This window comes from Oncorhynchus tshawytscha, unplaced genomic scaffold (genome assembly GCF_018296145.1).
Source record: "Oncorhynchus tshawytscha isolate Ot180627B unplaced genomic scaffold, Otsh_v2.0 Un_contig_8328_pilon_pilon, whole genome shotgun sequence".
NCBI lineage: Eukaryota > Metazoa > Chordata > Actinopteri > Salmoniformes > Salmonidae > Oncorhynchus > Oncorhynchus tshawytscha.
Genome location: NW_024609459.1, coordinates 118865 through 144964, shown reverse-complemented (window position 1 = coordinate 144964; position 26100 = coordinate 118865). Strand labels below are relative to the sequence as shown.

The 26100-nt window shown below is 42.3% G+C and overlaps 2 protein-coding genes across 2 annotated transcripts; both read left to right on the top strand.

Annotated features, from left to right (window-relative positions):
• Nucleotides 1-603: 603 nt before the first annotated feature.
• On the top strand, nucleotides 604-14566 carry LOC112220595 (zinc finger protein 883). Its single transcript, XM_024382440.2, has 3 exons — nucleotides 604-737; nucleotides 10700-10838; nucleotides 11965-14566. The coding sequence occupies exons 1-3, from the start codon at nucleotides 729-731 to the stop codon at nucleotides 13788-13790; spliced, it is 1974 nt and encodes a 657-aa protein (XP_024238208.2). The 5' UTR covers nucleotides 604-728; the 3' UTR covers nucleotides 13791-14566.
• Nucleotides 14567-19114: 4548 nt separating this feature from the next.
• LOC112230168 (zinc finger protein 883) lies at nucleotides 19115-25015 on the top strand. Its single transcript, XM_024396358.2, has 3 exons — nucleotides 19115-19402; nucleotides 21350-21488; nucleotides 22346-25015. Exons 1-3 carry the CDS (start codon nucleotides 19394-19396, stop codon nucleotides 24202-24204), a joined length of 2007 nt encoding a protein of 668 aa, XP_024252126.2. The 5' UTR covers nucleotides 19115-19393; the 3' UTR covers nucleotides 24205-25015.
• Nucleotides 25016-26100: the final 1085 nt, after the last annotated feature.

Sequence of the window (26100 nt, the reverse complement as noted above, 5' to 3'; positions counted from 1 at the left end):
TATAAATTCACTTGTTATTGCAGGACGACTCTTATTTTGAAAATCATATCCGCCTTTTCTGCGGCCATTTCGTGATCTGCGACCAGCAGAATGGAACGTCTTTTCCATTGTATGAGCTGCTGCCATGGTAACGGGAAGGAAATGTTTTCAGTGGAACGGATGTGAAGGCGGAGTCTAGTCTTTTCTTTCGGGACTTTAGGCAGAGAGTCATGTGGTGGACTCAGAAATATACCACTCTTACTAGAACTTGTGAATTCAATATCGACTTTATTACGAACTTAACAGAGCCGAGCTCTTCCATGAAAAATACTAAATTCTCATATTACAGAGTCCTGCCTTTATAGGATTCTGTCTTTGCATAACGTATAGAGTCCCCTCCCTCTATATGAAAATAGCTTCCCTTGACCTTTCTCCACCATCATCTTTCCATCTCAGTTCTTGCTTGTTAATTAACTCCCACATCTGACTGCTGTATATGTTATAATGGTAGCGGGGGGCCTGGTCCTATACGTTCCATTCCTTATATAGCCATTCTGTCTCAGCTCTTCAAAGTGGACAGCCTAGATGCTGCTAATAATGGAAATGGAGCCATAGTCATGCTCCCACAGTCACAGGTTAGAATAAACTCTACCTCCCTAATCTACAATTCAACAGACTAGGAATAAACATCTCATCTGGTTCACTTGGTCTGAACTCTGCAAACGACCGACCGTAAACGAGTGTCTACAATGAATCAGGTGAGTTAGATACATGTAAAATATAAATAAAAACACGTCGGCGGCCACGAACGAGGTAACACGTTTCACGGAGCTCGGTCAGATGGTGACAAATTTATTTAATTTATAACACAGTTTCATTTATTGTTTAATTAATTTCGCTTTACTAAGTATTGTTTACATAGTTTAATATCTCGTTGCTCTTCCCGAACGGTAATAATGGCCGTGAATTGCTGAATGGAAGATTGCTAAAGTAGGCCGCAGCAAAGCCTTGGATTTTCCTGAACGAGCTACCGACTGGAGATCCGGGCATATGTCAGGAGCAGACAGGCTCTCCAGTCGGTAGCTCGTTTAGGAAAATCCAAGGTTTTGCTGCGGCCAACATTTTAAGTTAATTTGGTCTGCAGATCCGGGCATATTGGTTGACAGAATATCAGAATCAATGTTTTTCATCTCTCTTCTCTTCATAACATTTAAATAAAATATATAATTGTTGTAAACGCGACTTGACATAGGAATTGCTTCTTCTTGTATTTGTCGGACAGTCTGCTTAGTTAGACCTACTGGTGTATATTATAATTAGTCTGAATGGATATGTCTACTGTAGTATACTATAATTAGTCTGGTTAGTTAGGCCTACTGTAGTATACTATAATTAGTCTGGTTAGTTAGGTCTACTGTAGTATATTATAATTAATCTGAATGGATAGGTCTACTGTAGTATACTATAATTAGTCTGTATGGATAGACCTACTGTAGTATATTATAATTAGTCTGGTTAGATAGGTCTACTGTAGTATATTACAATTAGTCTGGTTATTTAGACCTACTGTAGTATATTATAATTAGTCTGGTTAGATAGGTCTACTGTAGTATACTATAATTAGTCTGAATGGATAGGTCTACTGTAGTATACTATAATTAGTCTGGTTAGTTAGGTCTACTGTAGTATACTATAATTAGTCTGAATGGATAGGTCTACTGTAGTATATTATATTTAGTCTGAATGGATAGACTTACTGTAGTATACTATAATTAGTCTGGTTAGTTAGGTCTACTGTAGTATACTATAATTAGTCTGAATGGATAGGTCTACTGTAGTATACTATAATTAGTCTGGTTAGTTAGGTCTACTGTAGTATATTATAATTAGTCTGGTTAGTTAGGTCTACTGTAGTATATTATAATTAGTCTGGTTAGATAGGTCTACTGTAGTATACTATAATTAGTCTGGTTAGTTAGGTCTACTGTAGTATACTATAATTACTCTGGTTAGGTAGACCTACTGTATTGTACTATACAGTGGGGCAAAAAAGTATTTAGTCAGCCACCAATTGTGCAAGTTCTCCCACTTAAAAAGATGAGAGGCCTGTAATTTTCATCATAGGTACACTATTTTTTTTTTTTTTCACGTTTATTTAACCAGGTAGGCTAGTTGAGAACAAGTTCTCATCTCACAACTGCGATCCGGCCAAGATAAAGCATAGCAATGTGACACATACAACAACACAGAGTTACACATGGAATAAACAAAACACAGTCAATAATACAGTAGAACAAAAGAAAACAAAGTCTATATACAGTGAGTGGAAATGAGGTAAGTTAAGGAAATAAATAGGCCATGGTGGCGAAGTAATTACAATATAGCAATTAAACACTGGAATGGTAGATAGGCAGAAGATGGATGTGTAGGTAGAGATACTGGGGTGCAAAGGAGCAAGATAAATAAACACAGTATGGGGATGAGGTAGATAGATAGGCTGTTTACAGATGGGCTGTGTACAGGTGCAGTGATCTGTGAGCTGCTCTGACAGCTGGTGCTTAAAGCTAGTGAGGGAGATGTGAGTCTCCAGCTTCAGAGATTTTGCAGTTCGTTCCAGTCATTGGCAGCAGAGAACTGGAAGGAAAGACGACCAAAGAGTATGAAGCGAGGGCCAACCAATGAGAGCGTACAGGTCGCAATGGTGGGTAGTGTATGGGGCTTTGGTGACAAAACGGATCGCACTGTGATAGACTGCATCCAGTTTGTTGAGTAGTGTGTTGACTATTTTATAGATGACATAACCAAAGTCGAGGATCGGTAGGATGGTCAATTTTACGAGGGTATGTTTGGCAGCATGAGTGAAGGATGCTTTGTTGTGATATAGGAAGCCGATTCTAGATTTAATTTTGGATTGGAGATGCTTAATGTGAGTCAGGAAGGAGAGTTTACAGTCTAACCAGACACCCACTTATTTGTAGTTGTCCACGTATTCTAAGTCAGAACCGTCCAGAGTAGTGATGCTGGACGGGCGAGCAGGTTTCGGGCAGTGATCGATTGAATAGCATGCATTTAGTTTTACTTGTGTTTAAGAGCAGTTGGAGGCCACGGAAGGAGAGTTTTATGGAATTGAAGCTCGTCTGGAGGTTATTTAACACAGTGTCCAAAGAAGGGCCAGAAGTATACAGAATGGTGTCGTCTGCGTAGAGGTGGATCAAAGAATCACCAGCAGCAAGAGCGACATCATTGATGTATACAGAGAAGAGAGTCAGCCCGAGAATTGAACCCTGTGGCACCCCCATAGAGACTGCCAGAGGTCCAGAGAACAGGCCCTCCGATTTGACACACTGAACTCTATCAGAGAAGTTGTTGGGAAACCAGGCATGGCAATCATTTGAGAAACCAAGGCTGTCGAGTCTGCAAATAAGAATGTGGTGAATGACAGAGTCGAAAGCCTTGGCCTGGTAGATGAATACGGCTGCACGGTAATGTCTCTTATCGATGGCGGTTATGATGTCGTTTAGGACCTTGAGCGTGGCTGAGGTGCACCCATGACCAGCTCTGAAACCAGATTGCATTAGCGGAGAAGGTACAGTGAGATTCAAAATGGTCGGTAATCTGTTAACTTGGATTTCGAAGACCTTAGAAAGACAGGGTAGGATAGATATAGGTCTGTAGCAGTTTGGGTCAAGAGTGTCATAACATTGAAGGTTGTACAATGTAACAGCAATATTTAGACTTAGGGATGCCACCCGTTCGATAAAATACGTAACGTTTCCGTATTTCACTGAAAGAATAAACGCTTTTTTCTCGAAATTATAGTTTCAGGAATCGATTATTCATTATTAATGACCTATGGCTCGTATTTCAGTGTGTTATTATGTTATAATTAAGTCTATGATTTTTTATTTGATAGAGCAGTCTGACTGAGCGATGTTAGTCATAAACAGCTCAATGCTTGATGCACAGCGAAGTTACAATTGACTATTCGATTCCGAATAGTCCTATGTGTGTTCCTGGTTCGAGCCCAGGTAGGAGCGAGGAGAGGGACGGAAGCTATACTGTTACACTGGCAATACTAAAGTGCCTATAAGAACATCCAATAGTCAAATGTATATGAAATACAAATGGTATAGAGAGAAATAGTTCTATAAATACTATATTAACTACACACTAAAACCTCTTACCTTGGAATATTGAAGTCTCATGTTAAAAGGAACCACCAGCTTTCATATGTTCTCATGTTCTGAGCAAGGAACTCAAACGTTAGCTTTTTTACATGGCACATATTGCACTTTTACTTTCTTCTCCAACACTTTGTTTTTGCATTATTTAAACCAAATTGAACATGTTTCATTATTTATTTGAGGCTAAATAGATTTTATTGATGTATTATATTAAGTTAAAATAAGTGTTCATTCAGTGTTGTCATTATTACAAATAAATAAATCATAATCGGCCGATTAATCGGTATCTGACTTTTTGGGTCCTCCAATAATCGGTATCGGCGTTGAAAAATCATAGTCGTCGACCTCTAGTGTGCATGGGTGTCTGAGATGTGTGCCAGTAGTTCAAACAGACAGCTCGGTGCATTCAGCTTGTCAACACCTCTCACAAATACAAGCAGTGATGCATCTCTCCTCTACTTTGAGCCAGGAGAAATTGACATGCATATCATTGTTAGCTCTCTGTGTACATTTAAGGGCCAGCCGTGCTGTTCTGAGTCAATTGTAACTGTAAGTTCCTCTTTGTGGCACCTGACCACATGACTGGACAGCAGTCCAGATGCAACATAACCAGGGTCTGTATGACCTACCTTGTTGATTGCGCTATACCGGATCCGGTATATTTGTCATCAGCAACGCTGAATAGCATAGCGCAACAGTCAAATAATATTACTAGAAAATATTCATATTCATTCATATTCATGAAATCACAAGTGAAATATAGCGAAACACAGCTTAGCCTTTTGTTAATCACCCTGTCATCTCAGATTTTGAAATTATGCTTAACAGCGAAAGCAAAAAAAAAAAAAATTGAAAGCAAATACAAGCGTTTGTATAAGTTTATCGACAACAAAACAATAAGTACACCTAGCATCAGGTAACTTGGTCACGAAAATCAGAAAAGCAATCAAATTAATAGTTTACCTTTGATGATCTTCGGATGTTTTCACTCACGAGACTCCCAGTTAGACAACAAATGTTCCTTTTGTTCCATAAAGATATTTTTTATATCCAAATACCTCCGTTAGTTTGGTGCGTTATGCCCAGGAATCCACCGGAAAGAGCGGTCATGACAACGCAGACAAAAATTCCAAATTATATCCATAATGTCGACAGAAACATGTCAAATGTTTTTTATCATCAATCCTCAGGGTGTTTTTCAAATATCTATTCGATAATATATCAACCGGGACAGTTGGCTTTTCACTAGGACCGGGAGTAACAATGGCCGCCTCTCTCTGAGAGCCCTCACTCTGAGAGCCCCCACCTGTCCACTTACGCAATGTGGTCGTTCACGCTCATTCTTCAAAATAAAAGCCTGAAACTATGTCTAAAGGCTGACACCTTAGGGAAGCCATAGAAAAAGGAATCTGGTTAATATCCCTTTCAATGGGCAATAGAGCAATAGGGATGCATAGGAAAACAGGGGTTTCAAAATAAGAGTCACTTCCTGATTGGATTTTTCTCAGGCTTTTGCTTTTCACCTGCAATATCAGTTCTGTTATTCTCACAGACAATATTTTTACAGTTTTGGAAACTTTGGAGTGTTTTCTATCCTAAGCTGTAATTATATTATATATATTATTATATTATATATATTCTATCATCTGGTCCTGAAAAATAGGCTTTTACTTTGGGAACGTTATTTTTCCAAACATAAAAATAGAATATTATATAAAATATAAAACATGCATTATTGACTTCTTCTTTAATATGTCCCATAAACATCACAATTGGTCCCTTTGTTCTATTAATTCCTTCCATATATATCCAAAATGCCCATTTATAAAGCGTGTTTGATACAAAAAAAACAGCTTACAAAAAACGCAACGTCACTACAAAATATTTCAAAAGTTGCCTATGAACTTTGCCAAAATATTTCAAACTACTTTTGTAATACAACTTTCGGTATTTTTTAAACGTTAATAATCGATCAAATTGTAGACGGGTCTTTCTGTGTTCAATACAGGAATGAAAACAAACCAGCGATACTTTTCACGTCTTACGCAACTCTCAACCATGTACCCAGTTCCTAGTTGGCCTACTTCTTCATGCACAAAGGAATAACCTCAACCAAAATCCAGAGACTGGTGACATCCAGTGGAAGCGGTAGGAACTGAAAACAGGTTCCTAAGAAATATCCCTTGGCAATGACAACTCAGGGACAACTCAGGGAACAGAGAGAGGGGGAAAAAATAATTCTGAACAGTTAGTCCTTGGGGTTTTGCCTGCTACATAAGTTCTGTAATACCCACAGACATGATTCAAACAGTTTTAGAAACTTCAGAGTGCTTCCTATCCAAATCTATGAATGATATGCATATCTTATATTCTTGGCATGAGTAGCAGGAAGTTGAAATTGGGCACGCTATTTATCCAAAAGTGGGAAAAAAAGTGTAGCAGCGATTTCAATTCCCGTTGGTAGAGGACGTGTGTAGTGTTGTCATACATAGACACACAGTCTTTACTCAGAGCCAGTGGCAGGTCATTAGTAAAGACCGTTTCTTTTCAAAGGGGCCTAGACAACTGCCCTGGGGAATTCCGAATTCTACCTGGATTATGTTGGCGAGAGAATTCCATTAAAGAACACTCTCTGTGTTCTGTTAGACAGAACTCTCGATCCACAATATAGCAGGGAAGCCATAACAGCCTTTTCCCAGCAGCAGATTATGATTGATAATGGCAAAAGCTGCACTGAAGTCTAATATAACAGCTCCCACAAGCTTCTTATCGTCAATTTGTTTCAGCCAATCATCAGTCACTTGTGTCAGTGCTGTACATGTTGAATGCCCCTCCCTGTAACTCCCTGTTGAATGCCCCTCCCTGAATGCCCCTCCCTTTTTTAAATCAAAGTTTACTAAGGGTTGGTAGCAGGCTGATTGGTCGGCTGTTTGAGCCTGTAGTGGATGCTTTGCTGTTCTCATGACGTTTACCTCCAGACCTGAGGGTGAACACTTTCCTCTGTTTAGATTGAAGGGATGGCTAATAGGAGTGGCACTATCATCCGCTATGATCCTCATTAAATTTTCATTTTCCATCCAAGTTTTCAGACCCAGGTGGCTTGTCGTTGTTGATAAAACAATAGTTGCTTCACCTCTCACTTTACTGAATTTAAAATTACAATGCTTTCATAATTTGGTCAGTTATTCATTTTTGTGTAGTTTCAGAATTTGTTGCTATCATGTCCAAGTTTGCACATGTTGCCAGCTCCTCCCAACTACTTGGAGATATCAGTGGGTTTTGTGTTGACTTAGCCATCTGATTTAATGAATGAAGGAACTGAGTTCGCCTTTTTGCCTACATTTTCATTTTCATTCCATGGCACATAGTGAACTGATACAACAAAAACACTTGATTCAACACTTCCACTTTATTTAAATTCTTAAACAAAATTCTTGCGACTAACAACGTTATATATATATATATATCAGTTCACTATGTGCCATGGTTTCAGTACATCAAAGTCTCTTCCCAGCTGTTTTGCACCCTGTAATGCACAGCTGTTAACAATTTGGTCCTGAGCACTCTAGAGTGGGTTTTCTTCAAGGATCTCTCTGTCCTTTGCTCCGTTTCATCTTTCCCTTGATCCTGACTAGTCTCCCTGCCGCTGAAGAACCATCCCCACAGGATGATGCCGCCACCACCATGCTTCACCGTAGGGAATTGTACCAGGTTTCTTTCAGCTGTGACGCTTGACATCCAAGGTGGTTACAAACTTCTTCCATTTAAGAATGATGGAGACCACTGTGTTCTTGGGGGACCTTCAATGCTGCAGAATGATGGAGGTCACTGTGTTCTTGGGGACCTTTAATGCTACAGAATGATGGTGGCCACTGTGTTCTTGGGGGACCTTCAATGCTGCAGAATGATGGAGGTCACTGTGTTCTTGGGGGACCTTCAATGCTGCAGAATGATGGAGACCACTGTGTCCTTGGGGACCTTCAATGCTGCAGAATGATGGAGGCCACTGTGTCCTTGGGGACCTTCAATGCTGCAGAATGATGGAGGCCACTGTGTCCTTGGGGACCTTCAATGCTGCAGAATGATGGAGGCCACTGTGTTCTTGGGGACCTTCAATGCTGCAGACATGTTTTGGTACCCTCGCCAGATCTGTGCCTTCGACACAATCCTGTCCTGTCTCGGAACTCTACGGACAATTCCTTTGACCTAGTGGCTTGGTTTATGCTCTGACATGCACTGTCAACAGTGGGACCTTTTTTTATATAGACAGGTGTGTGCCTTTCCAAATCATGTCCATTCAATTGAATTTACCACAAGTGGACTCTAATCAAGTTGTAGAAATATCTCAGGGATGATCGATGGGAACAGGATGCACTTGAGCTCAATTTCGAGTCCCATAACAAAGGGTCTGAATACTTATTTAAATAAGGTATATTTGTTTAAATGTTTTAATACTTTTGCAAACATTTCTAAAAACCTGTTTTTTGCTTTGTCATTATGTGTGTAGATGAGGAAAACATTTTAATTTAATCCATTTTAGAATAAGGCTGTGACTAACAAAATGTGGACAAGTCAAGGCGTCTGAATACTTCATGAATTCGTTGGTCGTCTAGTAGCCAGCTAGTGGGGATACTTGTAAACATTACTGCTAGTTTGTTCCAGCTGTTATTTTAGTTACAAGCTAGCTACATTTGGAGCTAGCTACTACTAGCTACCTAACCTACAGATAATTAGGCTATCGGGAAAAACAGGTCAATGGTAGCTAGCCAGAATAGTTACAGGTACTATTATGCTTGAAACATCTTTTGGAACCAATTATCCACAGTTGTGAATAGTTAACCTGTTGTAACTATGGGGGCGCTATTTCATAATTGGATAAAAAAACTTTCCCGTTTTAAGCGCAATTTTTTGTCACGAAAAGATGCTTGATGATGCATATAATTGACAGCTTTGGAAAGAAAACACTGACGTTTCAAAATCTGCAAAGATATTGTCTGTGAGTGCCACAGAACTCATGCTACAGGCGAAACCAAGATGAACCTTCAAACAGGAAATGAGCAAAATTTCTGAGGCGCTGTTTTCCATTGTCTCCTTATATGGCTGTGAATGCGACAGGAATGAGCTTAGACTTTCTGCCGTATCCCCAAGGTGTCGGCAGCATTGTGACATATTTGTAGGCATATCATTGGAAGATTGACCATAAGAGACTACATTTGCCAGGTGTCCGCCTGGTGTCCTGCGTCGAAATTGGTGCGCAAACGCCAGGTGCAACTATTTTTCTATTTGATAGAGAGAAGTAACCAGGCTTCCACGAACGATATCATCGAAGAGATATGTGAAAAACACCTTGAGGATTGATTCTAAACAACGTTTGCCATGTTTCAGTCGATATTATGGAGTTAATTTGGAAAAAAGTTTGGTGTTTTAATGACTGAATTTTCAGGTTTTTTTGGTAGCCAAATGTAATGTACAAAACGGAGCGATTTCTAATACACAAAGAATCTTTTTGGAAAAACTGAACATTTGCTATCTAACTGAGAGTGTCCTCATTGAAAACAGGAGGGGTCCTTTAAGATTTCAGCTAACCTCATCAACTTCCTCTGGGGGAGGGGTCCTTTAATATTTCAGCTAACCTCAACTTCCTCTGGAGGAGGGGTCCTTTAATATTTCAGCTAACCTCAACTTCCTCTGGAGGAGGGGTCCTTTAATATTTCAGCTAACCTCATCAACTTCCTCTGGGGGAGGGGTCCTTTAATATTTCAGCTAACCTCATCAACTTCCTCTGGAGGAGGGGTCCTTTAATATTTCAGCTAACCTCAACTTCCTCTGGAGGAGGGGTCCTTTAATATTTCAGCTAACCTCAACTTCCTCTGGAGGAGGGGTCCTTTAATAGTTCAGCTAACCTCAACTTCCTCTGGAGGAGGGGTCCTTTATATGCGTCTTTTTAAACGGGATTGGATTGAGTATTTTAAATTACTGACATGGGTTAACACCTTCTCAAAGCAACTATGATGATGATGCAGATGTTGTTGATTGTGCTCTTCTCAAGTCCTCGGTGTGTAAGAGCTATACATGGAGACACAGTTCCCATAATGCAACACTAACAATGATAACACAACATCAACATGATCACTGGCGACACACTGCTGCTGTAATAGAAAAACCCCAGACTATACGTGGAGACACAGTTCCCATAATGCAACACTAGACTATACATGGAGACACAGTTCCCATAATGCAACACTAGACTATACATGGAGACACAGTTCCCATAATGCAACACTAGACTATACATGGAGACACAGTTCCCATAATGCAACACTAGACTACGTGGAGACACAGTTCCCATAATGCAACACTAGACTATACATGGATACACAGTTCCCATAATGCAACACTAGACTATAAATAGGACATCAGGAACAACTCAGAGAAACAGTTTTCTGGACAAAGGTTTACTATTTGAAGACTTGTTTTAGATCAATATTGTTTTGTACCAATATGACAACACTCCTCCTCTCTTTTTGGGGTAACAGGAAACACTCTCCCTCCAACCCTCCTCCCCCCTACCCCTCCCGGAGTCCCCGGGTCATACCTCTCCTGGTAACACCTTACTGCTGGGTCTGAAGAGGCTGTCTGTGCGGCTGGTCGACTACAGGAAAACGCCGGAGCTAAGTGGGTTCATGCTGTTATATAAATGTATTTTGGGACACTCCCTGGATGTCATTAATTACCACTAAATACAATCTGTTTAAAAGATGTAGAATTCTTAAAAAAATATATATATTTATTGAACCAGGTAGGCTAGTTTACAACTGCGACATGGCCAAGATAAAGCAAAGCAGTGCGACACAAACAACAACACACATGGAATAAACAAGTGTCAAAAACACAATAGGAAAAAAGTCTATATACAGTGGGTGCAAATGGCGTTAGGAGGTAAGGCAATAAATAGGCCAATAGTAGCGAAGTAATTACAATTTAGCAAATTAACACTGGAGGGATAGATGAGCAGATGATGATGTGCAAGTAGAAATACTGGTATGCAAAAGAGCAGAAAGGTAAATATAAACAATATGGGGATGAGGTAGGTAGATTGGGTTTACAGATGGGCTATGTTAGCTGCTCGGATAGCTGATGTTTAAAGTTTGTTTGAGAAATATAAGTCTCTAGCTTCGATTTTTGCAATTCGTTTCAGTCATTGTCAGCAGAGAACTGGAAGGAAAGGCGGCCAAATGAGTTATTGGCTTTGGCGATTACCAGTGCGATATACCTGCTGGAGCGCGTGCTGTGGTATGAGTGTTGCTATGGTGACCAGTGAGCTAAGGCGGAGCTTTACCTAGCCTAGACTTATAGATGACCTGGAGCCAGTGGGTCTGGCGATGAATATGTAGCGAGGGCCAGCCGACTAGAGCATACAGGTCGCAGTGGTGGGTGGTATAAGGGGTTTTGGTGACAAAACGGATAGCACTGTGATAGACTGCATCCAGTTTGCTGAGTCGAGTATTGGAAGCTATTTTGTAAATGACGTTGAGGATCGGTAGGATAGTCAGTTTTACGAGGGTATGTTTGGGGGCGTGAGTGAAGGAGGCTTTGTTGCAAAGTAGGAAGCCGATTCTAGATTTAATTTATCATTACAACACTCCTACACCCTTGGATACATTGACAATTTGAAGATTTAATACGATTTTACATTGAAGATTTTAAATACTTAAATTCGGTTACAAGAGTGTGAAATGTCAGAATGCCTAAATCTGGCTTCGATATGAAGGAACCATAACTGTCTGTCTTTGCTTCACAGGGGACAGTCCTAACCGTCACTCTCTCAGTAGAAGGGGCTTGTCATCTGGGCAGGCAAAACATCATGAAGCTGACGAGGCAGAGAAAAGTGTCTCAAGATCAGAACACCTCAAGAAACAACAGCTGAGACCCACGAGGAAGAAACCTCACTGCTGCTCTGACTGTGGGAAGAGTTACACCTCTAAAGTAAACCTTAGAGGACACCAGAGAATTCATACTGGAGAGAAACCTCACTGCTGCTCCCAGTGTGGAGCTAGCCTCTCCTCTGCCAGTGCACTGGAAGGACACATGCGGATTCACACTGGAGAAAAACCATACCAGTGCTCAGAATGTGGGCAGAGATTTAAAGACTCCAGTGGTTTACGGATACATGAGAGAATAAAACACACCGGCGAAAAACCACACTGTTGCTCTGACTGCGGGAAGAGATTTGCTACATCACAAAGCTTAAAAGCTCACTGGCGGATTCACACTGGAGAGAGACCGTTCCACTGCTCTGAGTGTGGGAAGAGTTTCACAGAAGCCTCGGCACTGTCTGAACACAAACTAATACACACAGGAGAGAAGCCTCACCACTGTGAGCAGTGCGGTGGAAGCTATTCCTCTGCTAAATTACTCCGAATACATCAGAGGATTCACACAGGGGAGAAACCTTACCAATGCACTGACTGTGGGAAAAGCTACAGATTTTTGTCTTCCTTAAAATGCCACCAGGTAAGACATACTGGAGAGAAGCCCCACCAATGTACTGAGTGTGGGAAGAGGTTTGCTGTTAAGACTGGACTCTTGCAACATAAGAAAGTGCACACTGGAGAGAAAGGCTACCAATGCCCACAGTGTGGCAAGAAGCTAGGATCATCTAATTCTCTAGAGCAGCATAAGCGAACACACACTGGACAGAAACCCTTCCACTGCTCCCACTGTAAGTTGAGCTTTGCCACTAGTTCAGGCCTGTACAAACACCAGAGAGTTCACACAGGCGAGAAGCCACACAGCTGCAATGTTTGCCAGAGGAGTTTTGGACGGTCGGATCACCTGAAAAATCATATGCAAATTCACACGGGAGAAAAGCCATACCACTGCTCTAAGTGCGAGCTGAGTTTCGCTAACAACAGATCTCTGAAAGAACATGAGGTCAGACACACAGAAGATAAACCTCACTGCTGCTCCCAGTGCGGTGCTAGTCTCTCCTCTGCCAGGGCCCTGGAAGGTCACATGCGGATTCACACTGGAGAGAAACCGTACGAGTGCTCTGAATGTGGGCAGAAGTTTGCACATAGAACCAGTCTTGGGACACACCGAAGAATACACACAGGAGAGAAACCCTATCAGTGCTCTGACTGCAAGAAGAGCTTTTCAAGACGTGATTCTTTAAATAGTCACAAGTTCACACATTCAGAGAAGATGTACCATTGCTCTCAGTGTGAGTCGAGGTGCACAACGCCAGGTGCATTGAAGAAACACCAGCTTATTCACACTGGAGAGAAGCCTTACCACTGCTCCCACTGTGACAAGAGCTTCCTTTGGCAACAGTCTCTCAAAGGACACGAGCGTCTTCACAAGGGAGAGAAACCATACTCTTGCTCAGACTGCGGGAACAACTTTGCCACAACGGCAACCTTGCGAATTCACCAGCGAAGACACACAGGAGAGAGGCCATACCAATGTCCTTTCCCTGACTGTGGGAAGAGTTTTGCCCACGCCTTTGCTTTTAAAGTCCACAAGAGAAGGCACACAGGAGAGAAGCCGCACCACTGTGATCAGTGTGGGATGAGTTTTGTCACGTCGGGTGACTTTCAATCTCACCAGCAAACTCACTCCAAATAGAAGCCTTACTGCTGCACAGTGTGGACTTAGTTTTTCAAGATCTGATTCCTTAAAGATTCACCAGAGAGTCCACACAGGAGGGAGGCCGTACAGCTGCTAAGAGTGTGACAGGAGTTACACCTTGAAGGGTCACCTTACTAGACACCAGCTGACACACAGAGAAACTTCACCACTGCTCTGACTGTGGGAAGAGTTTTATTCTCTCAGGCAACCTAAAAAAAAACACACACATGAGAGAAGCCTTACCACTGTTTTTATTGTAAGAAGAGTTTTACCACTAAGGGTCAACTGACTGGACACCAGCAAAGACACAAAGGAGAGAAATCTCACTACTGCTTCAAGTGTTCACTGGACTTGAGATTCCACGTTCAGCGCAAACACAGCGGGACACCCTACCACTACCTATGATGAAAATTACAGGCCTCTCTCATCTTTAAGTGGGAGAACTTGCACAACTGGTGGCTGACTAAATACTTTTTTTGCCCCACTGTATGTTCTTTTTAAATATCTGTGTGAGGAGAGAGAGAGGAGTGAGAGGAGCCTAAAATCCAATAGATAAGATGTGGTTAGATGTAGCCCAGATGAGGTGAACCTGGGGGAGTAGAACAACTCCCCCAGTGCAGATGACCACAGGATAAACCCAAAGTGGCTTATGGTGACCCAATCTGCAGGGGAGGGGTGGAAAAAGCATTGCCTGTAAAGTTTTGGCTGCTCTGCCCAACAGTCAAGAGTGTTGGGCTTGACTAGTCTTTCATTATTGCAATAATTAATCAATATTAAATAAAGATGATTGTTTGAAGAAATTACTTAATCTCTCTCGGTATGAATGTCCATTTATATTTTTGGTGACGAGGAGGTGATCTGAAACTTCACACCTGTTGACCGCTCCTGAAGATCTGGGTAAACTGTGGGAATCATTTATATTTTTGGTGACGAGGAGGTGATCTGGAACTTCACACCTGTTGACCGCTCCTGAAGATCTGGGTAAACTGTGGGAATCATTTATATTTTTGGTGACGAGGAGGTGATCTGAAACTTCACACTTGTTGACCGCTCCTGAAGATCTGGGTAAACTGTGCACAGGGAATCCGAAATTGGGATCTCAGGGAAAACCATACTCATTATTGAGCAGTTGGATCCGCCTAAGATCTGAGAGGTAGCGTGCGCGGGTGGATGCCAGATCTCCGACATGGTCCAAGCCTACCTCAGTACTATCTGTCCAATAAGTGATGAAGTTATAAAAATAAATGCCCCTGTTGAGGTTTCGCTCAGAGCGAGGTCTTCCTTCAGAGGGCCACAGCTGATGTAAACTAGCAGGACTCCATTGATAAGTGTTCTTAAATGCGGTATCCTTGGGCATGGTTGTTAATTAGCCTAAGTCCAGATCCGTGGTACTGAGTTGATCACAGTAGGACTGGTGAGGTTAATGTGGAGTGAAGGACTAGTGTGTGTGGGTGATCTTGCGAGAGAGAGAGAGAGAGAACTCGGCTTGGTGAAGTTCAAATTATAACGTGTAATGTTTTGATCAAATGTTTGATAAATGAGGTAACAGGTAACAGGCGCTGGGTTACTATTGTTCAGGTGTTATTCCCTGTGTTTGTGATATGAGAGTTGTGTGAGTTTGGAAATACGCGTTCATCTGAAGTTTGTGATAAAGTATAGAAATGTGTATAATAAGAATAAAAAAAATAAAAAATGTAGATAAGTTTCGATAAGTCGAGCTGATTCGTAGGGATAAAGGGAGAAGTTGATTCGATGAAGGGAGAAGTTGATTCGATGAAGGGAGAAGTTGATTCGATGAAGGGAGAAGTTGATTCGATAAAGGGAGAAGTTGATTCGATGAAGGGAGAAGTTGATTCGATAAAGGGAGAAGTTGATTCGATAAAGGGAGAAGTTGATTCGATAAAGGGAGAAGTTGATTCGATAAAGGGAGAAGTTGATTCGATAAAGGGAGAAGTTGATTCGATAAAGGGAGAAGTTGATTCGATAAAGGGAGAAGTTGATTCGATAAAGGGAGAAGTTGATTCGATAAAGTAATAGAAGCCGACGTGATGCAATAGAAGCCGACGTGATGCAATAGAAGCCGACGTGATGCAATAGAAGCCGACGTGATGCAATAGAAGCCGACGTGATGCAATAGAAGCCGACGTGATGCAATAGAAGCCGACGTGATGCAATAGAAGCCGACGTGATGTAATAAAGGAAGAGAAACGATCCGTTTTTATTGACCTCGCCAGACGTGTTTCCAAATCGATGATTCACCCAGTTGACCGCTAAAATCCCCTTTTTGCGCATGTGTGAAATCTCTGCGGAGGAACACTTTGATGACCTGGTAATTGTCTTGTTTATTATTGTGGACTACAGACCATTATGTTAGGGTTATTTGCAGGATTTAATTGTCATTTCATTAGCATTGGGTCTGTGTTACTGACTGAAATCGTGAGTTTTCTGATTTGTAATTTCAACTATCGCCTGTGTTTTTCTTAAGTTATAGCAGCCAGTGTTTGTTTTAAGATGTAAACGGAACGTTCTAATAGGAAAACCCCTTTACAATCCACATATGGACTGATGACCGGTAGAGACAGTCGTTGGACTGCATTCTTTCAAATATTTTTTTCAAACCCCTGTGAGATGTGATATGTAGGAATGTAATTAAGGGGTGTTTTTGTTATTTGTTTCGATACAAATCTCCCCAGATTGGGTCTGCTGGATGATCGCGATAACCTCCTGACCCCCGTGGCTCTGCTACCAGGTTGACACTATATAAGGGAGGATAAACCAATTAGAAAAAAACGTGGTATCAACAGAATGTGGTGTTTTCTTTGACGTGTTTTAAGAAAATTGGTCCTAAGTAATACATTTGTCATTAACAGTCAGTCAGCTTGTCTGGATTTCCTGAATCAGAAATGAACTGTTCTGATCTGTCCTCTTTTTGGAAAGGTGACTCCAGAGTGTATCTAGATGGAAGGGATCATTTGACCAAACGGACCTCAAAAAACTCAAACCCGGCTGAAGAAAAGGCGCTGTGTCCCTGTCCTGCGCCACTTCTATCGAGAGACCTGAGTCCGAGCCCCAGCAACCGTTGTACAGCGTCCAGTTGAAGTTATCAACTGCCTTTTCCTCTCAGGAGTGCCAAAGGAGTCCACGTGAAGCGAGCATGGAGAGAGATCCGTTTCCAAAACTTTTCTCATATTGCTGGTATACTGGTTGGCAAATGGGCAAGACCTAGTAGGAGTTGTGGTGGGGCTCAGCGGAGACGATGACATTGGGACATTATCATGGCCTATCCACTTTTGAACTCTGAACCTATCTGAAGAAGAACATGAAGAAATGGCAGAAGATTTGAGTGCTGGGAAAGGGAGGGGGTTGGTCAACTGTGCCCGTAATTGATTTAGACCTTATTTTGAAATAGTTTATTTTAGGGTATCAGGTTGATTTTGAGCTCTACACTCTACGCTAAATGTGTAGTCGTTTATGCTAAGAATGCTTTGAGATGCACATCCCAACTAGAAGCCCCACAGTGACTGTACGTACATACCCCAACCAGAAGCCATGGATTACAGGCAACATCCGCACTGAGCTAAAGGGTAGAGCTGCTGCTTTCAAGGAGTGGGACTCTAACCCGGAAGCTTATAAAAAAAAATCCACACAAATAGCACTCACATCTGTAGCCATGAAATGCTTTGAAAGGCTGGTAATGACTCACATCAACACCATTATCCCAGAAACCATAGACCCACTCCAATTTGTTTACCGCCCCAACAAATCCACAAATGATGCCATCTCTATTGCACTCCACACTGCCCTTTCCCACCTGGACAAAAGGAACACCTATGTGAGAATGTTATTCACTGACTACAGCTCGGCGTTCAACACCATAGTGCCCTCAAAGCTCATCACTAAGCTAAAGACCCTGGGACTAAACACCTCCCTCTGCAATTGGGTCCTGGACTTCCTGACGGGTAGGTAACAACACATCCACCACAACACGGGAGCCCCTCAGGGGTGTGTGCTCAGTCCCCTGTAGAGCAAGGGGAACAACTACTTCAAAGTCTCAGAGCGAGTGACGTCACCGATTGAAACGCGCGCAACACCGCTAACCAGCTAGCCATTTCACACTGGTTACAAGAGGAAGGCCCTATAAGTTGTCAGACTCCATCCATCCGAGTCAGACTATTCTCTCTGCTACCGCACCGCAAGTGGTACCGGAGCGCCAAGTCTAGGTTCAAGAGGCTTCTAAACAGATTCTACCCCCAAGCCATAAGACTCCTGAACATCTAGTCAAAATGCCACCAAGACTAATTTCATTGACCCCCCCCCCTTATCCTGCTGCTACTCTCTGTTTATAATCTATCCATATTCACTTTAACTCTACCTACATGTACATATTACCTCAATTACCTCGACTAACCGGTGCCCCCGCACATTGACTCTGTCCCCGCACCCCCCTGTATATAGCCTCGCTAGTGTTATTTTAGTGCTGCTCTTTAATGTATATCTTTTTTTACTTATCTATTTTTTACTTAATAGTTAAGGGCTTGTTAGTAAGCATTTCACTGTAAGGTGAACACCTGTTGTGTTCGGCGCATGTGACAAATACAATTGGATTTGTGGATTTCACTCACCGACGGCTATGAGCCCATGTAACATGGTGGTTGACTAGAGAAAACCAGATTGATGGCTTAGCTGTTAGCAAGGCTGAATCATTCAAATTCTTGGGAGCCATCATCTCCCACCACCTTTTATCGGGAGGACCACGTCCCGGCCTCTATCAGGAGGACCACGTGCCAGCGGTCATCCAGGGGATGTACTACTTGCGGCAGAAAGTGCTAGAAAAAACTCCCAGTCAACCTGATCCGGATGTCAGCATCAATTGAGTCCATCCTCACCTCCTCAATAACCGTTTGTTGGGTTTGCGTCTCCCCGCTGCAACACATTGTCAGGTCTGCAGGGTAATCGGCTGCCGTCTTACTTTATTACAGACAGAAATACCCCCCCAGAATGACCATGTTTAATCAGCTTTTTGATAAACCTGGAGGGATTATCTTGGCAAAGGAGAAATGCTTCCAAACAGGGATGGAAACAACTTTCTGCACAACAACCGAGAGAAATACGCTTTTTGTGCGTATGAAACATGCGACCGACACTAAACATGTTGCATTAATATTTGTGTTCAGTGTAATGAAAATAATTAAAAAATGAATCAAATTATGTTTGTTTTTTTCTTCCTATGTGGTTGCAATGCTGTGTACAGTTGTACTGCAAGATAGTGCTTCAAAAATCTATAAATTCGCTTGTTATTGGAGGACGACTCTTATTTTGAAAAACATATCCGCCTTTTCTGCGGCCATTTCATGATCTGCGACCAGCAGAATGGAACGTCTTTTCCATTGTATGAGCTGCTGCCATGGTAACGGGAAGGAAATGTTTTCAGTGGAACGGATGTGAAGGCGGAGTCTAGTCTAGTCGGGACTTTAGGCAGAGTTGAAATATAACCGTCCGTTACCTCCCTAATCTACAATTCAACAGACTAGGAATAAACATCTCATCTGGTTCACTTGGTCTGAACTCTGCAAACGACCGACCGTAAACGAGTGTCTACAATGAATCAGGTGAGTTAGATACATGTAAAATATAAATAAAAACACGTCGGCGGCCACGAACGTGGTAACAAGTTTCACGGATCTCCGTCAGGTTGTGACACACGTTATTTAATTGATAGCACAGTTTCATTTATTGTTTAATTTCGCTTTACTAAGTATTGTTTACATAGTTTAATATCTCGTTGCTCTTCCCGAACGGTAATAATGGCCGTGAATTGCTGAATGGAAGATTGCTAAAGTAGGCCGCAGCCAAGCCTTGGATTTTCCTGAACGAGCTACCGACTGGAGATCCGGGCATATTTTTCTGCTCCTGACACAGTTACGGTTAATTTGGTCGGCAGAATATCTGAATCAAGGTTTTTTTTTTTTATCTCTCTTCATGTCATAACAGTGAAAGAAAATATATTATAGTTGTAAACGCAACTTGACATAGGAGTTGCTGCTGCTTGTATTTGTTGGACAGTCTAGTTAGTTACCTACTGTAGCATAATGTAATGGGAATTTTAATGTTTGTGCTTTTCTTATAACTAATTGCAGCGATCTATTCATCTGCTGTTCTATAAACCAATTTCTGTGTTCATGCAAGTGGCTGACTGTACAAATCACCTATCAGTATCTGCAATTTGGCAGTACGCCCAGACCGTGTTTTGAGAACAACTAAAGATATCTCCGTTTCAAGCTCTTAAGCATAGAGAGGAGAAATATCGAGAGGTGTTAGTCTGTCAAATGTTCTGAGAATGTTCTGGCTGTTTGAGCCAGTAAAGGGTGTTTTTACTAGTCTTGGTCAGCAGAATGATGTTTGCTTCCCGCCAGGCCTGAAATGCAAACCGACAGTTTGTATCTTTTAATAAAAGAAGACCACAAGTTCCACTTGGCTGTGCACACAGACGAAGGTGACGTGCACGCTGAATTTAATCCATATTTTGTCGGTTTTCAGAGGTTGGAACTAAACTAGCATTTCTGCACTCGGAGAGGAAAATTGGCGTCAACTTCCTCTGGAGAAGTTCTTATGCGAAAGCATAAGCAGCTATTATCTGATGATAGCACAACAGTAAACAAAGAGACAATAGCATATTTCGACCCTGCAGGCGCCACACAACACAGAAATAAAATATAAATCATGCCTTACCTTTGACGAGCTTCTTTTGTTGGCACTCCAATATGTCCCATAAACATCACAAATGGTCCTTTTGTTCAATTAATTCCGTTGTTAAATGTCCAAAATGTCAATTTATTTGGCGCGTTTGATCCAGAAAAAAACAGCTTCCAATTTGCACAACGTCACTACAAAATATCTCAAAAGTTACCTGTAAAATTTGCCAAAACATTTCAAACTACTTTTGTAATACAACTTTAGGTATTTTTAAATGTTAATAATCGATCAAATTGAAGACTGATCTATCTGTTTTCAATGCATGAGGATCACAAACCAACGTCACTTTTCAAGTCTTGCGCAACTCCCAACAGTACACACAACGTTACCCTGGTCCAAGATGGCCGTACTTCTTCATTGCACAAAGGAATAACCTCAACCAAATTCCAAAGACTGGTGACGTCCAGTGGAAGCGGTAGGAACTGCAAACAAGCTCCTAAGAAATATCGTTTCCCAAATAGAACCATTGAACAGACAGTGACCTCAAAAATAAATCATTCTGAATGGTTAGTCCTCGGGGTTTTGCCTGCTACATACGTTATGTTATACTCACAGACATGATTCAAACAGTTTTAGAAACGTCAGTGTGTTTTCTATCCAAATCTACTAATAATGTGCATATCTTATATTCTTGGCATGAGTAGCAGAAAGTTGAAATTGGGTACGCTATTTATCCAAAAGTGAAAATGCTGCCCCCTATCCCAAAGAGGTTTAATTAACGTTTGCCTTTTTAAACGGGATTGGAATGATTTGAGTATTTTAAATTACTTGACAACACTCCTCCTCTCTTTTTGGATTAACAGGAAACACTCTCCCTCCAACCCTCCTCCCCCCTACCCCTCCCGGAGTCCCCGGGTCGTACCTCTCCTGGTAACACCTTACTGCTGGGTCTGAAGAGGGTGTCTGTGCGGTTGGTCGACTGCAGGAAAACACCGGCGCTAAGTGGGTTTATGATCTTACAAACATTTATTATAGGACACTGCCTGAATGTCATTAATTACCACTAAATACAATCTGTTTAAAGATGTAGAATAAAAAAAAATATATATATATATATATATATATTTCATCTTTATTTAACCAGGTAAGCTAGTTGAGAACAAGTTTTCATTTACAACTGTGACCTGGCCAAGATAAAGCAAAGCAGTGCGACACAAACAACAACACAGAGTTACACATGGAATTTACAAGTGTACAGTCAATAACCCAATAGAAAAAAAGGTCTGTAAACAGTGGCTTTGGGGATGACCAGTGCGATATACCTGCTGGAGCGTGTGCTATGGGTGGGTGTTGCTACGGTGACCAGTGAGCTAAGGCGGAGCTTTACCTAGCATAAAGACTTATAGATGACCTGGAGCCAGTGGGTCTGGCGACGAATATGTAGCGAGGGCCAGCCAACGAGAGCATACAGGTCGCAGTGGTGGGTAGTATAAGGGGCTTTGGTGAAAAACAGATAGACCTATGATAGACTGCATCCAGTTTGCTGGGTAGAGTATTGGAAGCTATTTTGTAAATGACATCACTGAAGTCGAGGATCGGAAGGATAGTCAGTTTTACGAGGGTGTGTTTGGGGGCGTGAGTGAAAGAGGCTTTGTTGCAAAGTAGGAAGCCGATTCTAGATTTAATTTATCATTACAACACTCCTACACCCTTGGATACATTGACAATTTGAAGATTTAACACAATTTTACATTGAAGATTTTAAATTCTTAAATTCGGTTACAAGAGTGTGAAATGTCAGAATGCCTAAATCTGGCTTCGATATGAAGGAACCATAACTGTCTGTCTTTGCTTCACAGGGGACAGTCCTAACTGTCACTCTCTCAGTAGAAGGGGCTTGTCAACTTGGGAGGCTGATGCTGAGGAGGCAGAGAAAAGTCTCTCCAGATCAGAACACCTCAAACACCAGCAGAGACCCACGAGGAAGAAACCTCACTGCTGCTCTGACTGTGGGAAGAGTTACACCTCTAAAGTAAACCTTAGAGGACACCAGAGAATTCATACTGGAGAGAAACCTCACTGCTGCTCCCAGTGTGGAGCTAGCCTCTCCTCTGCCAGTGCACTGGAAGGACACATGCGGATTCACACTGGAGAAAAACCATACCAGTGCTCAGAATGTGGGCAGAGATTTAAAGACTGCAGTGGTTTACGGTTACATGAGAGAATAAAACACACCGGCGAAAAACCCCACTGCTGCTCTGACTGCGGGAAGAGATTTGTTACATCGCAACGCTTAAAAGCTCACCAGCGGATTCACACTGGAGAGAGACCGTTCCATTGCTCTGAGTGTGGGAAGAGTTTCAAACAAGCCTCAGCACTGTCTGAACACAAACAAATACACACAGGAGAGAAGCCTCACCACTGTGAGCAGTGCGGTGGAAGCTATTCCTCAGCTAAGTTACTCAGAATACATCAGAGGATTCACACAGGGGAGAAACCTTACCAATGCACTGACTGTGGGAAAAACTTCAGATTTTTATCTTCTTTAAGACGTCACCAGCTAAGACATACTGGAGAGAAGCCCCACCAATGTACTGAGTGTGGGAAGAGGTTTGCTGTTAAGACTGGACTCTTGCGACATAACATAGTGCACACTGGAGAGAAAGGATACCAATGTCCACAGTGTGGCAAGAAGCTAGGATCATCTAATTCTCTAGAGCAGCATAAGCGAACACACACTGGACAGAAACCCTTCCACTGTTCCCACTGTAAATTAAGCTTTGCCACTAATTCAGCCCTGTACAAACACCAGATAATTCACACAGGTGAGAAACCACACAGCTGCAATGTTTGCCAGAGGAGATTTGGAAGGTCCGATCACCTGAAAATTCACATGCAAATTCACACAGGAGAAAAGCCATACCACTGCTCTAAGTGCGAGCTGAGTTTCACTAACATCAGATCTCTGAAAGAACATGAGGTCAGACACACAGAAGATAAACCTCACTGCTGCTCTCAATGCGGTGCTAGTCTCTCCTCTGCCAGGGCACTGGAAGGACACATGCGGATTCACACTGGAGAGAAACCGTACGAGTGCTCTGAATGTGGGCAGAGGTTTGCACATAGAACCGGTCTTGGGACACACCGAAGAATACACACAGGAGAGAAACCCTATGAGTGCTCTGACTGCAAGAAGAGCTTTCCAAGACTTGGCTCATTAAAAAATCACAAGTTCACACATTCAGAGAAGAAGATGTACCACTGCTCCCAGTGTGAGTCGAGCTGCACAACGCCAGATGCATTGAAGAAACACCAGCTTATACACACTGGAGAGAAGCCTTACCACTGCTCCCACTGTGACAAGAGCTTCCTTCGGCAACAGTCTCTCAAAGGACACGAGCATAGTCACAAGGGAGAGAAACCGTTCTCTTGCTCAGACTGCGGGAACAACTTTGCCACAATGGCAACCTTGCGAATTCACCAGCGAAGACACACAGGAGAGAGGCCATACCAATGCCCTTTCCCTGACTGTGGGAAGAGTTTTGCCCAGGCCAGCGCCTTGAAAGTTCACAAGAGAAGGCACACAGGAGAGAAGCCGCACCACTGTGATCAGTGTGGGATGAGTTTTGTCACGTCAGGTGACTTGCAAACTCACTCCAAAAGAAGCCATACTGCTGCACAGCCTGTGGACTCAGTTTTTCTAGATCTGATTACTTAAAGATTCACCAGAGAGTCCACACAGGAGAGAGGCCATACAGCTGCTCAGAGTGTGACAAGAGATACACTTTGAAGAGTCACCTTACAAGACACCAGCAGAGACACACAGGAGAGAAACCTCACTACTGCGCAGAGTGCAGCAAGAGCTTCAAGTGTTTTATGGACCTGAGATGCCACGTTCAGCGCAAACATAGTGGGACACCCTACCACTGCACCCTCTGAGCGCAGCTTCAGCTGCCCTCAGCATCTGAAGTACCACCAGATGACACACACGGGAGAGAAACCATTCATATGCACCGACTGCGGGAATTCCCTCAGGCCGTGGTTTTGACGTACCACAGGAGGATTCACACCGGAGAGAAACCTCACAGCTGTGATTAGTGTGACGAGAGTTTCAGTAAAAGGAGCAGTCTGCAATCACACCAGCGGACACAATACAGAAGAGAAGCCTTACAGCTGTGATGAATGTGGGAAGAGATTCACTAATTCAGGAACTCTAGTTTCGCACAAGAGAATGCACACCTGAGAGAAACCTTACCACACACAGGAGTGAGGCCTAATGGCTGTGCACAAGAGAACACACACTGATAGATATGCCTGGATCAAATATGTAATTTTGTAAATGATGGAACACATTTTATAGAATGAGCATCATGTAACAACTGTGAAACATGAAACACTTCTAGGTTGTCCTTGACAATTCCCACAACTGAAACCACACAGGCTTTCACTCAGTGTTGTGGATTTGACCAAAACCCATAGTTTTTAATTTTAGGCTAAAACGTGACTCTTTGTCCCTCAGCACCAGAGAGCAGCAAGGATACTCTCCCCTCCCCTCTACTCACTCTACACCAATGACTGCACCTCATACAACAGCCTCTGTCCAACTACTCTGGTTTCCATTGTTACATCACTCTGGTCAGTCTCATCACCGACGGCCATTAATCCTCATGTGGAGAGGTCGACCGGCTAGTTTTTCACTAGCCACCGTGCTTCTACGTTTGCAATGCCTGCTGTTTGGGGTTTTCGGCTTGGTTTCTGTAAAAGGACATTGTGACTTCTGCTGATGTAAAAAGGGCTTTTATAAATTGTGATTTAGATTTTTCATCATTGTCACAAAGCCACACCCACATTAGAAGTTCCCAAATGAGAAAGTGTAAATATATATAAACGACATTTACATAAACATTCAACAAAATGAGTATTTCTATCAAGGTGCAATAGAGCTGTCCAATCCACAAGCGGCTCCTGGCATGATAAATAAAGCGGACATTGCCATTGGCTGCACAGAGTCAATAACATCATTTGAACTTTGAAACACGGCCTCATGGGATTGACTCTGTGCAGCCAATGGCAATGTCCGCTTTATTTATCATGCCAGGAGCCGCTTGTGGATTGGACAGCTCTATTGCAGTTCCGCCAAAACAACCGCTATGCAGATGGAAACGGATCTGATTGAATCCCGGAGAACGGACACATTTCTCAACATGCTCACAACTTGTCGTTGGATACAAATGATAAACAACATTAAGGTTAGATTCTGCCTTAACCCGCGATATCCGACAACTGCAGAGTCGTTTCATTGGATACAATGTTTTTATTCAGGTGATGTCTGAGGTGTAACCACATTGGAGCTGTCGAGGACATTACCATAATCTCATGCAGCCTTTTTTAGATTCAAACCTTGATTAGCCTGATATAATGCTGTAATCTACACCTTGATTAGCCTGATATAATGCTGTAATCTACACCCCCATTAGCCTGATATAATGCTGTAATCTACACCTTGATTAGCCTGATATAATGCTGTAATCTGCACCTTGATTAGCCTGATATAATTCTGTAATCTACACCTTGATTAGCCTGATATAATGCTGTAATCTGCACCTTGATTAGC